Consider the following 15,546-nt stretch of genomic DNA (forward strand, 5'->3'; position numbering starts at 1 on the left):
GGGTTAGAATTTTACAATATAAATATTTGAATCATTCAAATCCTACAAAAAAAGTTAAGTTGAAAAATCCTCCTAAAGAATCTAGGGTTTGGAAATTTTTGTTAAAATGCAAGTGAGTAATAGAAGATTTTGTTTCTCAAGGGATATTTATAATGGAGAGTCAAGCTTATTTTGGGACAATTCTTGGGGAATTTATCCAAGAATAGATAGTTTGATCATAGTAAAAAATGTTAAAAATTTTCAAAAGCAACATTGGGGAGACAAAGTGAGAGACCATGTATTCTTCCCTTATCTTGATCGTGCTTTGAGATGGGAATAAAAATATTTATATTAGCTTCCTTTACGAATGATAGAAGTCACATTGTTAATAGAAGTTATTAAGAAGGGGGATATTTCTTTCAGACATGGGGGGGACAAGTTAATTTGGGTAGGTTATAAACATGGACAATATGATTCTAAGGATTGATTTAAAATTATTGCTAGTCTGTAGGAAATGGAGAGATATAATATCCCTATCCAATTATGTTGGGGCAAATAGTGCATGCCTAAAGCATGGGTCTTTACATGGGCAACTATCTAAAGGAGAGTCCGTCGTGAAGAGAAATTTAGAAGGATGAGATATGAGGGTCCATCGAGGTATGTATTATGTAAGAATCATGAAGAGAATATAGATTATTTTTTTCGGATGTCCTTTCTCATATGAATGATGGAGATGGAAGTGTGCTAAGTTGGGTTGGGTGCCAGCATAACCAAATTAAATCAAAACACTATCTCAAATTTGGCCAATCAAACAGTGGGTAGGAGTGCTTAGCAATCTATGGGAAGTCTATCCCTCTTTTTTGATATGGAAAATTTAAAAGGAAACAAGTAGGCAATTTTTTTAGAATAGAGAAATGTATCTTATTTCTTTCTAGAACATGGTCAAAGATGCTATTGTAGAGATCATAAATAATAGGATGATTTCAAACTTATCATCTCATGTGAAATTTACTGAATGGGATGGGAAAATAAGATTTCCATGCCTAGGGTCGAGAATCCCTCCCCATATTGGAAGTAAATATGATGGATCCTTCTCTAATAGATTATAGGTTAAATGGAAACCTCTAAAGGAAGGATGGTATAAACTTAATTTTGATGGAGCCTCTCAGGGAAATCAAAGACCATCAAGAGCAGGTTGTATTATTAGGAATACGAATGGAGAAACTATTGGATGGTTGTCTAGTCATCTATAGGAGAATACTAATAATATTGAAGAATTCAATGTTATTAAGCTTCAGATTCTTTTATGTAAATAAATGGGTATTAGCAGAGTAGAGATTGAAGGGAATTCAACTTTAGCGATTAATGTTATGAGCTTAGGTTCAATATTCAATTGGAAATTGAAAGCATTGTTAGAAATAGTTTTAGCTCTACTAAAACACTTTGATGCATATATAGTTCATTACATTTATCAAGGAGGAAATAAGGAAGAGGCATCTTAGACAACAAAGTAGTTGAAGGTTTGAAAGAAGTCTATAAAGTGAATAATTTAATTTAAATTAAACCATTATTGAGTTGATGAGGTTTTAAAGATAGAAATATGAGGAAGATGAATTAATATTTAAAAGTAGAGGTTGGCTAGTGACTAATAAGTCAAGGGAATTTGAATTTGATTATGTTGGTAAAAATTATTGAGGGTGACAATGGATTCCTAGGTTGAAACAACTATAGTTGACAACTCTACCCTTTTGTGGGGATGTAGTATAGCCACTCAATGATGTGGAGTGTTGTCTATATAGTCATATCCATGATGGAATGTTTGTTGTTTTTATTTTGAATGGGTTTGAGTGGAGGTAGATGAATGATAGTTGATGGTGATGGGATATAAATTCTTGTGTATCAAACTGAATAAATTTGTTGATCTCCTGATATTTCTCACTCTTCCATAAATGCAAATTTGTTTTAGTGTATCATTTTTCTACTTTAACATTGGTAGTTGGATTCAGAATTATTTGTTAAAGAAAAATTAGGAAATGGTAGATTTAATTAGAGATTTGAAAGGACACTACAGTGTGTGGATTTATGATAACATTAATGATAGAATTTTCCCAAGAAGTAGGTAGAATTTGGGCTTCATTTTTATAGTTTGTTGGAAGTTTAATATTTATATCCTTATCCATTGTTTTTGCAAGCACTTCTCCCCAATTTTATCCTTTCTTCAATATTTTCTCTATCACCATGGATTCTCTAATTAGAGTAGTGGCTAGTAAATGCCAAATGTCTTTCTTAAGAAAGATAACTCAAAAAAGGTTTGGAGGAGGCACTCAATTTCTCACATAGGTTGATTTTTCATGTAGTAAAATCTATTTTGGGTCCAGAATTTCTGCATGTTGACCATAAATACTAAGTCAATGTAGCTATTCCAACAATGTTTCTAGCCACAATGTTATCCACAGGGGAAAGAAATGTGGTAACAGAAGAATTGTATCGCCACATTTTCAAAGACACCTTTTTAGGTAACTTGGATAGATTTTTGTTGTCAATGGACAAAAGAATGTCAATCTTTCAGGACAATATTTTGTTGTTAAATGTGGAATGGGGTAAGTGTGAAGGCTTCCAATTAGCAGTATATAGAATTAACAAATATTTGAGGCAAGAGAATTCCAGATTAAAAGGGGGTTGGATTTTCTAAAGAGAGTAATGGAGCTCTTTGAGAGGGGTTGGGAAGAGAGAGCCATAAGTGAAGATTTGAATTAAGATGAAGCTTGGGAGTGGCAATATAAATTTGATGAACACCTGGATGGTTTGGGGAGTCTGAAATCTAGTGAAGATGACGAGGAGTTGAGCTTAGATTATGCGGAGTGACTTTTAGAGGCTATTGAATGTTCTCTTTAGCAACCACCCTTAGATATCCAAGACCCAAGGGATTCCAACATGGGTTGAGGAAAGGAAATGTTTGCTTCATTTCTCATAGCAATCTTGTTCTCCATTTTCTACCTCTTCATTTTTTTTTAATATAATTTTGGTATAATAGGCCTTGTTTTTTGCCTAATATTGTGATCTTCTATGGGAGTTTTGTTTAGATGGGCTCCCCTATTGTGTTTTCTCTTTTAAAGCTCTATAATGACTATTTTTATAATATTTAATAAACTTCTGGCTTCAGCCTTTTACTGAGCAAAAAGAATAACTCCACCTCATTTCATTATGGTGGATTATATACTATTCTATTTGTTTTGGATTATCACTTTCCTAATGACAATATAATTGGTCGAACTTCCTTTTCTCGCTTGAACATTGATTATATCTTAAATATGACCTATTCGATAAGCACGATTTAATATACAAAACTATTATGTCTAGATCACTATTGAAGTTTATAGAAAAATATTCAATGCCTTAAAAATGTAGTGCCACAATTTAGATATTGATTTAATGAGTCTCAATAATTTATTTCTAGAAAATTAAAATAAAACATGAAACAATGCACAACACCATTATAGAGTGGGGCCCTACCCCTATAGTGTTGAAGTTTATATTTTCAGTTTTTAAGAAATATTATTTTAGCTACTTCTATTTCAATTGAATAAGTTTCACCCAAAACAAATTAACAAGCCTAAACTATGACACATCTCCAATCTTTTACTTGTTATATACATAAATTTAAGTATACTTAAACAATAGTGCATATATTAGATATAAACATAACATTATAATTCTTAAATATTTATATTTAAATATTGGTTTAAATGGGTAAGTATTGAGACCTTACACTAAATTATACCTAAGAGACTTTGCATCATTTTGGTTATTAAGAAAATACCTTCTAGACCATAATTGGGTGCCACACATCTAGATATGTCAATGTGTGCCACTCATGAGCTACTTTTTACTACTTGGTCCTTTTATCTCATTGTATTCACATTTGAAATTAGTGACATTTTCATGCCATCTCACTTGTGAGACATCCCATCACTATCTCATATCTAACCTAAAGTAACCTTATAACAGTCATGTAGGATTATTGGAGAAACATGGCACTAATACCATAGTATTTTTTATTATTATCATGGTTATTCTACAATAATTCTACTGGAAGGTATGTTAGTGTCTCTCTCTATGACAAATTCTAGCAAATATATTTTAGTATAGAAAAAAATTCATTTTTGTTAAAGAGGTAAATAACAAGTTTTGAAGGTATCTCTGAATCATTTACAATACTCAAAACATCATTAAAAACATATAGTTGACCCACAATAAAAGAACAACATAAAGCTAGCAAAATACATGGACCAAATAGAAAGAAAAATAGATAGAACATATATTACATTTTTCTAAGGTTGTCATCATCTTATAATTTAGATTAGAAGAATTGGTTTCAGAGTTCTTTATAACCTTGAGTTGTTTCTTTTCACTTTCACCATTTTCCTTCATAATGCTTCTTGTTGTTACGCTAGGATCTAGCATTATATTGGCCAAGAAAAATTGTTCAAGAATGGCATGATAGTTCTAGATGCTTGTGCTAAAGTGATTTTTGACAATTTCCTTGTCTATTACCAATTTGACTTTCAGTTGTTTGGCATGTTTTGAACCTATTACAATATTTCTATTAAGAGCCTAAAATTTGATTGGATAACACTTAATAAAGAAAACAATTAAAATTAGACCATCAGATGATACTATTGCAAATAGATGTGTATATAAATGGGGTCTACACATGCAAAAAGGCCAAGCGCCTAGAGCTCACTGCTCAAACACAAATAGGAGTCACGCTGACTACAATTGGATGGTTAAATCCAATAAGAATGTACTGCTCAAAATAGCATCTTGATATGCTGGATTCAGTACCGGTATAGTTCTGATTGTCTTTACAAAAAAACCTTGCTTCACCTTCAAATGATGTTTGCGTGTATAGCTCTGCTTAATCTCGCATATACCTTCTCACAATTCCTTATCCCAATCGCATATCGATCTTATAAATAAGATCTTACATATATACCATAACCTAAGACCAATTTTAGTAGGTCAGCTCTAAAAGATATTACAATAAAACAATTACAAGTAAATCAATAACCGATGCAATATCCGATTCAACATGTTGGCTTAATGCATTTACAATAACAACAAAATCATCCCCAAAGCATGTCATGTTGATCTGGAATAGATAATCATGTCGATGTACAACCTGGACCTATTTGTCAGTAACAACAAATATGCAAATACGAATATACCAATGAACAAATCTCCAAGACAAAGTGTCCAAACGATGTCTTCGACATAACTAGATGTTTTCCATGTCATTCCAAGTGCCAGTGAGTAATATATCTTGTCGGTGAGCCAAATATCGGTGACTGTGCATAAAGTCACTTGCTTGCCGGTGAACATTTGCCAATCCTCCAAAGTGCCAGAGTTGATAAGTGTTGATAGGTGTTGACATCAATGACAAAACCATATCAAAATACCAATAATCTCAATTTATGTTTAACGTGCTATTTTACTCAATTTATGTTCCAAAATTCCTAAATTTTGGTGTTTTTAAGTACCTTCTTCCTTTGTATGGATTGTTCTACAAAGTTTATTTTATCTTAATGTGCATTTTATTGTTATTCATTAGTCCGTTGCAATAACATTTTAAAATGACAAACATCTACAACATTTTAAAATGATGTTTGTGCTAGTGCTCATGGTGGTTAAGAATATAAAGACAGAACCTAAATGTTTGTGAATTCTTCATCCATCCTTACTAAAATAACAATAAGTTACTTTTTATTAATTATATGTTCAACCTAATTTTAAATATACAAATAATTGGACTGTATCTATCAAATGACACATGAACTATCTATAGAAACAATGTTGAACTCTTTCATTATAAATTTGTGTAAAACTAGCACAATATAGATTATTGATAGAGAATAAGAATTATATATTATGAGAACCAGGTCTAGTCTAATCATAATCATAGACTCCCTTAATGATTCACATATTCAATGAAGGAATTTATTAGTATCATCCATCTAAGTTTCTAATAGTTTGATAGATAGCACGTAAGCTCATTAATTGATCTTTAATTTTTTGTTAAATCATATGTTTGGATTAATTATTTTATTTTATTGCCGATAGGCTTTAGTGTGGGCTTTTAAGCCCAAAAAAACTAGTCTACAACTTTATATTACTTTCATGTCATATTAGGATATTAGCCCTAACTAATGCTATCAATCAACCTTCATGCGACCAAACAATCAAGCATCTACATAACCAAGATCTATTTTTTGTTGAGCTCTTGTGCTCAATACAAAATATGAGAGCTATTTTGTTTTTAAATGTGGAGTGGGGTAGGTGCCAAGGCTTCCAATTATCACTCTAAGGAATCAATAAAGATTTGGGGCAAGAGAATTCCTAATTAAAAGGGGGTTGGAGTTTCTAAAGAGAGTAATGGGGCTCTTTGAGTGGGGTTGGGAGGAGAGATCCATAAGTGATGATGTGAATTAAGATGAAGCTTGGGTGTGGAAATAAAAATTTGATGAACACTTGGATGGTCTGGAGAGTCTGAAATCTAGTGAAGATGAGGAGGAGTTGAGCTTAGATAAGGCAGAGTGACTTTCAAAGGCTATTGAATATTTTCTTCTGCAACCACACACATATATCAAAGATCCAAGGGATTCCAATGTGGGCAGAGGAAAGAAAATATTTGCTTCATTTCCCATAGCAATCTTGTTCTCCATTTTCTACCTCTTCATTTTCTTCAATATAATCTAGGTATAATATGCCTTGTTTTTTACCTAATATTGTGATCTTCTATGGAAATTTTGTTTTGATGGCCTCTCATGTTTCGTTTTCTCTTTCAAAACTCTACAATGACTTATTTATAATATTAAATAAACTTATGGCTTCGGCCTTTTACCGACCAAAAAGAATAACTCCACCTCATTTCATTATCGTGGATTATATACTATTCTAGTTGTTTCAGACAATCACTTTCCTAATGACAATATAATTGGTCCAACTTCCTTTTCTTTCTTGAACATCGATTGTAACTAAAATATGACCTATTTGATAAGCATGATTTAGTATACAAAACTACTATGTCTAGACCACTATTGACGTTTCTAGAAAAAACCTGGTTTGCAACTTTATATTGCTTTCATGTCATATTAGGATATTAGCCCTAACTAATGCGATCAATTAACCTTCATGTGACCAAACAATCAAGCATCTACGCAACCAAGATTAGTTCCTTGTTGACCTCTTGTGCTCAATACAAAATATGAGAGCTATGTTTTTATTAAATGTGGAATCGGGTACGTGCCAAGGCTTCCAATTATCACTCTAAGGAATCAACAAAGATTTGGGGCAAGCGAATTCCTAATTAAAAGGGGGTTGGAGTTTCTAAAGAGAGTAATGGAGCTCTTTGAGAGGGGTTGGGAAGAGATAGCAATAAGTGACGATGTGAATTAAGGTGAAGATTGGGTGTGGAAATACAAATTTGATGAACACCTAGATGGTCTAGGGAGACTGAAATCTAGTGAAGATGAGGAGTTGAGCTTATATTAGGTAGAGTGACTTTCAAAGGCTATTGAATGTTCTCTTCAGTAACCACCCACAGATATCCAAGACCCAAGGGATTCCAATGTGGGCTGAGGAAAGGAAATAGTTGCTTCATTTCCCATAGCAATCTTGTTCTCCATTTTCTACCTCTTCATGTTTTTAATATAATCTGGGTATAATAGGCCTTGTTTTTTCCCTAATACTCTGATCTTTTATGGGAATTTTGTTTTGATGGCCTCCCATGTTTCGTTTTCTCTTTTAAAATTCTATAATGATTTTTTTATAATATTTAATAAACTATAGCTTTTGACTTTTACCGAGCAAAAAAATTAACTCCATCTCATTTCATTATGGTGGATTATATACTAATCTAGTTGTTTCGGACTATCACTTTCCTAGTGACAATATAATTGGTCCAACTTCCTTTTCTTGCTTGAACATTGATTGTAACAAAAATATGACCTATTCGATAAGCATGATTTAATATACAAAACTACAATGTCTAGACCACTATTGAAGTTTCTAGAAAAAATTTCAATGCCCTAAAATTGTAGTGAAACAAATTAGATATTGATTTAACGCGTCTCAATAATTTTATTTCTAGAAAATTAGAATAAAACATGAACCAATGCATAACCCCATTATAGAGTGGGGCCCTACCTCTATAGTGTTGAAGTTTATATTTTCATTTTTTAAGAAATATTGTTTTAGCTACTTCTATTTCAATTTAATAAGTTTCACTCAAAACAAATTAAAAAGCTTAAACTATGACACATCTCCAATCTTTTACTTGTTATATACATAAATTGAAGTATACTTATACAATAGTGCATGTATTATATATAAACATTACATTATAATTCTTAAATATTTATATTTAAATATAGGTTTAAATAGGTAAGTATTGAGACCTTACAATAAATTATACCTAAGAGACTTTGCATCATTTTGGTTATTAAGAAAATACTTTCTAGATCATAATTGGGTGCCACACATCACTATGTCAATGTGTGCCACTCATGAGCTGCTTTTTACTAGTTTGTCCTTTTATCTTGTTGTATTCACAATTGAAATTATTTACATTTTTCGTGTCATCTCACTTGTGAGACATCCCATCACTATCTCATAACTAACCTAGAGTAACCTTATAACAGTCATGTAGGATTATTGGAGGAATATTGCACTAATACCATAGTATTTTTTTATTATTATCATGGTTATTCTACATTAATGTTACTGGAAGGTATGTTAGTGTCTCTCTCTATGATAAATTCTAGCAAATATATTTTAGTATAGAAAAAAATCTGTTTTTGTTAAAGAGGTAAATAACAAGTTTTGAAGGGATATCAGAATCATTTACAATACTCAAAACAAGTTGACCCACAATAAAACAATAACATAAAGCTACCAAAATAAAAAAAGTCTCCAAAATTAAATTAGATGATTATTTTTTTCTAACCAGAATTATTTTAAAATGATTTTTGTTTTCATTTTTAGTTATATCTTTATTCTAGACATAAAAGGAAGAAAACACATCGTGGGAATGGAAAATAGGATAGCCTAACCCTATCACCTCCTGTTCCGTCCTCCTAATCAACGCAATTTCCCTAGTGCAGCGGTAAGGATAAAATTAGCTTTTTTGGTGGTTTAATCTTTTATCTAGCGATATTTGAGCATATTTCTCATCTCGTTTAATGTGAAAATAATCATTAGGTAAAAACATCACCATCCCCAAAACGTTGTATTTGAGAAGAAAACATAAGGAAGACATCACTATCCCGAAATCTTTGCATTTGACTTCAATGTGAATATTTAGGAGGGCTCAAGCTGCAGTCAAATGGGATGCATATGGCAAACTATAGTCCATTCTTGTTTTCAAACATCATTTCAACTAATAATACAATGAGAGAATCTAAATGTTTGTGAATTTTTCATCCATTTTCTATTATAAGAATAGGTTACTTTCTACTAATTATATGTTCAACATAAATTTAAAGATACAATTAATTGCAATTGTATCTATTAAATGACACATGGTCTATTTATAGAAACAATGTTGAATTCCTTGATTATAAATTTGTGTAAAACCAGCACAATATAGATTATTGATACTCAATAAGAATTATGTACTATGACAACTAGATCTAGTTTAATTATAATAATAGCCTCCCTCAATGATTCACATATTCAATGAAGGAATATATTAGTATCATCTATCTAAGTTTCTAATAGCTTGATAGATAGCATTTAGGTTCTTTAGTTGATCTTTAATTTTTTGTTTAATCATATGTTTGTCTTTATGTTTTGATTAATAATCTTATTTTATTGTGGATAGGCTTTAGTGTGGGCTTTTAAGCCCTGAAAACCTGATCTGCAACTTTATATTACTTTCATGTCATATTAGGATATTAGCCCTCACTAATGCAATCAAACAACCTTCATGCGACCAAGCAATCAAGCATCTATACAACCAAGATCCGTTCTTTGTTGAGCTCTTGCGCTTAATACGAAATATGAGAGCAACCCTATCAAAGAAGATGAATGGTATAATCTTTCATCATTTTGACATGTTGCACATTTTAGGTACTTCATTGGTGTATTGTGGATTCTTAATTGTAGAACTAGGGTTTTATGTGGTTGGATTTCTCTTGGTTTTACAGTAGTTTAATATTCCATTTTCACCGTATACAAATAACAATCTTTAAATTTCAAATTTAGATTTTAGATTATACTTTAATTAATGTTTTGAGTTCTAGTTTTTATAAATTTTCAAATTTTCAAATATGAAAATATTTAAAAAATTAATGATTTATAAATAATTAAATTATCTTCCAAATTAAATTGTTCTATTAGAAAAGGTAACAATTTCTAATTTGAATATAAAATTTAAAAATTTAAATAAAGAAACTAATATTTTGATTAAAAATAAAAAACTGAGATAAATACTTAAAAAATTTATTTAATTTTTTTTGAAAAATATCAACCTTAAATACTTATATTAAATATATTAGTTAAAATAAATAACAACTGAAAGCCCCTTCTAAATAGATTTATATATAAAATACCTATACTGGTTTAATTAGAATTTGAGAAAAAAATGCATGGAGAGGTTAAAGAAATATATAAGTACATACACCTAGGTGTTTCAGATTGATCGAGCTCTCATATTCTCTGTTTCAAGAAAATGGAATACATATTATTTTCGTTAATGTTGATGTTGCTCCTTTCCTTCTCAACTCCACTCCAATCTCCTCCTCCTCCACTCCAATCTCCTCCTCCTCCACTCAAATCTGCAATCACTTCCGACCCCAAAAATGCCCTAGCAAATTGGAATAACACTATTCCAATGTGTAATTGGACCGGTATTAGATGCTCTCATAATCTGCAGCAAGTGGTTGCGTTAGATCTCACAGATATGGATCTACAGGGCGTCATTTCTCCCGCGCTTGGGAATCTCACGGCTCTGGTTGAACTGTATCTCTCCTTTAACCAACTGCATGGAAGTATTCCTGATGAGCTAGGCAAGTTGACAGGGTTGAAGTTTCTTTTGTTTCCTCAAAACTACTTCACAGGTACAATTCCACCCTCTCTCAAAAATCTCTCTATCCTAATGCACTTGGACTTGTCGGAAAATAATCTCCATGGACCTATTCCTCCTGAAATAGGCATGCTCATCCAAATACGTTGTCTCTACCTTTATGACAATCAGTTCTCGGGCAATATTCCTTCCTCAATAGGAAACTTGTCACAGCTGGTTGTTTTGCAATTGCTAAGAAACGGTCTCACAGGTCCTATCCCTCCTGAAATAGGGACTCTCACCCAACTACAAGAGCTCAAGCTCTTTCAAAATCCATTGTCAGGTTCTATTCCCTCTGAAATAGGGAATCTCACCCAACTACAGCAGCTCAATCTCAACTGAAAATCAGTTGTCAGGAAATATACCAAATTCCTTAGGAAATTGTTCTAAAATGGAACTCCTTGATTTAAGGAAAATTCAACTCAGTGGAACTGTGCCCACCGAGTTGGGCAATTTGGTCCTGGTTAAGAAAATTATATTAGAGCACAATCAGCTTGTTAGTAGCAGCAATATCCCTTTGCCTTTTCTCATTGCTCTCACAAATTGTTCCCAGCTAGAATTTATAAAAATGTCGTACAATCATTTGAGCGGTGTTTTACCTCGATCCATAGGCCACCTTTCTTCAAAGCTCTCCATCTTAGATTTTGGGAACAACCAGTTAAGGGGTAACATTCCTCAACAAATTACAAATCTTACCAACTTAACCTACTTGAACATAAGTAACAATCTTCTAACCGGATACCTGCCATCTGGACTCAAAAGATTCTATAAGTTTGAAAGATTAGATTGAGTGGCAATAATATAGGAGGAGGCCTTCAAGAGGAAATCGGCAAGCTGAAAAGTCTAGGGGAGTTGGATGTTAGTTGGAACAATCTATCATGAACAATACCAGGCTCTCTTGGTAGACTTCAACAGCTGAGAAGACTTTTTCTGCACCACAACTATTTCTCAGGAGAGATACCTTCTGGTTCACAGAAATGTCCAAACTTAGAACTGGTAGACATCTCTCACAACCACCTGAGTGGAAACATCCCTGGAGAATTTATGGCAAGTCTAAAAGGCCTTCAGTTTTATTTGAATCTATCATGGAATTTTTTACAAGGACCACTTCCTGTGGAAATAAGTAAAATTGTAAGTGCTCAAGCAATAGACATTTCTTGTAATAAGCTTGAAGGGAATGATTCCCTCAGCTCTTGCAAATTGCTTAGCACTGGAGTATCTCAGTCTCTCTAATAATGCATTTGAAGGTCCGATTCCAGATGCACTTGGGAAATTAAAAAATTTGGAATCTGTTGATCTTTCTTTCAATTTCCTGTCAGGTACAATACCTACATCTCTTACAAATATGAAAGTGCTCCGCTACTTCAATGCTTGTTTCAACAATTTGACAGGTGAAGATCCAAAAGTAGGATTGTTTTCAAATAACACATTTAATGAATCATTTATGGGAAATAATGGTCTGTGTGGTAGAGAAATTTACCAGAGCACGCATGTCCAAATCAGGGTAAGAAATTGAAGTCACCACTTACAAAAACAATGTTATCAGCTGCTGGAGTGATTGCATTTTTACTGTGTATTTCAATCTTTGGAATATTGTGCTCTCGGAGATATTCATCAACTCAATTTGATCTTCCAGATTTCATGTTTGGAAGACTGAGATATCCAAGGTTAACATATCAAGAATTGGTCAATGCTACAAACGGATTTAATGAGACAAATTTGCTTGGTGTAGGTAGCTTTGGCTCAGTTTTTAAAGGAATTTTAAGAGATGGTATGTTAGTTGCAATCAAAGTTCTGAATTTCCAAAATGAAGAACTCGAGAACAGTTTTAAGAGAGAATGCAAAATCTTGGCTAGGACTCGACATCGAAATCTCGTTAGAGTTATAAGTGCTTATTCAGACCTTAACTTTAAGGCTTTGATTCTTCAGTTTGCTACAAATGGGAGCTTGGAAAGCTTTTGTATCCTGAAAGTAATGAGGAGGATGGTTGTGAGGTCAATATTGATGAATGTTTGAACATTGCTATTTATGTGGCCCATGGCATGGAATATCTACATCACGATTGTCCTATCCAAGTTATTCACTGTGATTTGAAACCTAGCAATGTGCTCCTAGATGCAAATATGACAGCCCTTGTAGCAGATTTTGGTATCTCGAGATTGGCTGGTCCTACAAACTTAATTGATTCCTTAAGCACATCAATTGCCATGAGAGGATTTATTGGCTACATAGCTCCTGGTAAGGTAAGCCTTTTTTCCTTAGTTTTTTTTTTCTTAATACATATATTTTTAATATTGTCAGGAACAAGATTTGGTATCAACTGTAACTTCTTCAATTGCAGAGTATGGATTGGGCATGAACACTTCTACATCATACAAAAGGAGATGTTTATAGCTATGGAATTCTCTTATTAGAGATGATCACAAGGAAGAGGCCAACTGATGCCATATTTGTTGACGACCTGAACCTGCCAAAGTGGGTGAGGTCGGCTTTTCCAGAGAGGCTGGCAGACATTGTTGATAGGAGGTTATTAGAAAATTTGGACGTGGAACGCAATGATTGCCTTATTGCTTTCATAAATATTGGCTTGCTATGCACATCTGAATCTTCTCAAGAACGACCGACCATGAGAGACGTAAGAAGGGCATTGGAGGTTCTAATCGGAGGTGCAACTTCAGCTCCAAATTTAGCAAGAACCATATCAGATTTGGTGCTGAATGCCAGTGCTAATATTACGGAAGAGGGGGTTGCTGCAAGTGATAGCTCTACATTTGAGCTAGATACAAATACATCTACTATATAAACCAGTCTTCAGGTACTTATTTCTGCAATATTGTAGTTTCATGATAGGAAACTATCTAGAGAGCCAGAATAAATGTATAATCAAACAGTAATTTTGTTTTATTAAAATGTTATAAAACCCAAAATTTCGCGCCGAAATAGTTTATGGAAGTTATACACCCAGATTCTCTTCTCTTTATTTAGAGATTGACAAGACAAGAATCTTATTGTTGTTCAGTGTACAAACTACAACACATGTTCTTTGAAGAAAACATCCAATAGTCATTCTCTAAATTCTCTAATATTCAAAATCGTGCCTGTGCACAAATCTTCCATAAAGATGGTATTATCAAATCTTACATTGTTTAAATTAAATTTTATTCTGCAATTTAATAAATGAAAAAAAATGTTTAGTCAAATTAACAAGATATAATGTTTTGCATTTACATAATGCTCACCCTTCAATCATTGTTCTTTACATTCAGGTTGGCAATGTGGTTGCTGATGCTCACAGTTGGAAAATAATTTAAACAAAACAAGGCCAAGTCCTTGAATGGATTTGTTAATATTGCAAAAGGCACTATTGCTGCTATGAGGGTGTTGTGCAAACTGATTCCGCATATTTGGTAATCTATGGTGTCATGTAGCAAATTCATTTCAGTTTGGCGATTCTTGTAGAGAATCGTATAACAGTAACGTCATTTTAGTTCAGCCTCTTTTCCATTCAATAGGCCATTTTCTCTAAATCATATTGGTAAAGAAGTATGTATGACAGTTGCAGTAGTGAGCTTTGAGTTGAAAATTGGTATTCAGTCTCTAAAATGTATTAAGATAGTATTAATTCTTATATATTATAAATACATTACTTGATATATTCTAGGGTTTAGATAGTCATTTTCTTACATGGTTTGTAACTTATGTTTGACTCCCTGTTTTAACATATTTTCAACTTATGAATGTTTAATCACTCATTAAATAACATATATAATATTTTCAGGAATGATTATTATTTGGTTCAAAGGAATGATTATTATTTGGTAGGAATGATTATTATTTGGTTCAAAGGAATGATTATTATTTGGTATGTATGACAGTTGCAATAGTGAGCTATGAGTTGAAAATGGCTATTCAGTTTCTAAAATGTATTAAGACATTATTAATTTTTATATATTATAAATACATTATTTGATATATTTTAGGGGTTAGATAGTCATTTTCTTATAGTTTGTTCGTCTATAATTTCTTATGTTTGACTACTTATGTTTGATTCCCTATTTTAGCATATTTTCAACTTATGAATGTTTAAGCACTCATTAAAAAACATATATAATATTCTCAAGAAGTTTTTAGGAATTATTATTACTTGGTTCAAAGGCCAGCTCTTCTACCTTATGAAAGGACACTCTATGTGATATGATTTTACAACTACAAACATGCGCATGTACACACTCACTATTTTTTATAGTAGTTTTTGAAGAAATGATTATTAGTTGCACACTCTATTTTTCTATAGTAGTTTTTTAAGAAATGATTATCAGTTGATTTAAAAATTAGCTCTTTTATCATACTAAAAATACACTCGTTTGATATGACTTTACAACTATAAATTTTTTTTTTGCTCCACGCTAATTATTATCGCTCTATTAAATTATGCAATGAACTTT

General features: G+C 32.3%; 2 protein-coding genes across 2 annotated transcripts; both read left to right on the top strand.

Moving 5' to 3' along the window:
• Positions 1 to 10,939: 10,939 nt before the first annotated feature.
• On the top strand, positions 10,940 to 11,443 carry LOC131860278 (LRR receptor-like serine/threonine-protein kinase RGI5). Its single transcript, XM_059214662.1, has one exon. It carries the CDS (start codon positions 10,940 to 10,942, stop codon positions 11,441 to 11,443), a length of 504 nt encoding a protein of 167 aa, XP_059070645.1.
• A 49-nt stretch (positions 11,444 to 11,492) lies between these two features.
• On the top strand, positions 11,493 to 13,495 carry LOC131037450 (putative receptor-like protein kinase At3g47110). Its single transcript, XM_059214663.1, has 5 exons — positions 11,493 to 11,766; positions 12,421 to 12,506; positions 12,572 to 12,872; positions 13,031 to 13,344; positions 13,403 to 13,495. Exons 1-5 carry the CDS (start codon positions 11,493 to 11,495, stop codon positions 13,493 to 13,495), a joined length of 1,068 nt encoding a protein of 355 aa, XP_059070646.1.
• Positions 13,496 to 15,546: the final 2,051 nt, after the last annotated feature.

Source organism: Cryptomeria japonica, chromosome 11 (genome assembly GCF_030272615.1).
Source record: "Cryptomeria japonica chromosome 11, Sugi_1.0, whole genome shotgun sequence".
Classification (NCBI taxonomy): domain Eukaryota; kingdom Viridiplantae; phylum Streptophyta; class Pinopsida; order Cupressales; family Cupressaceae; genus Cryptomeria; species Cryptomeria japonica.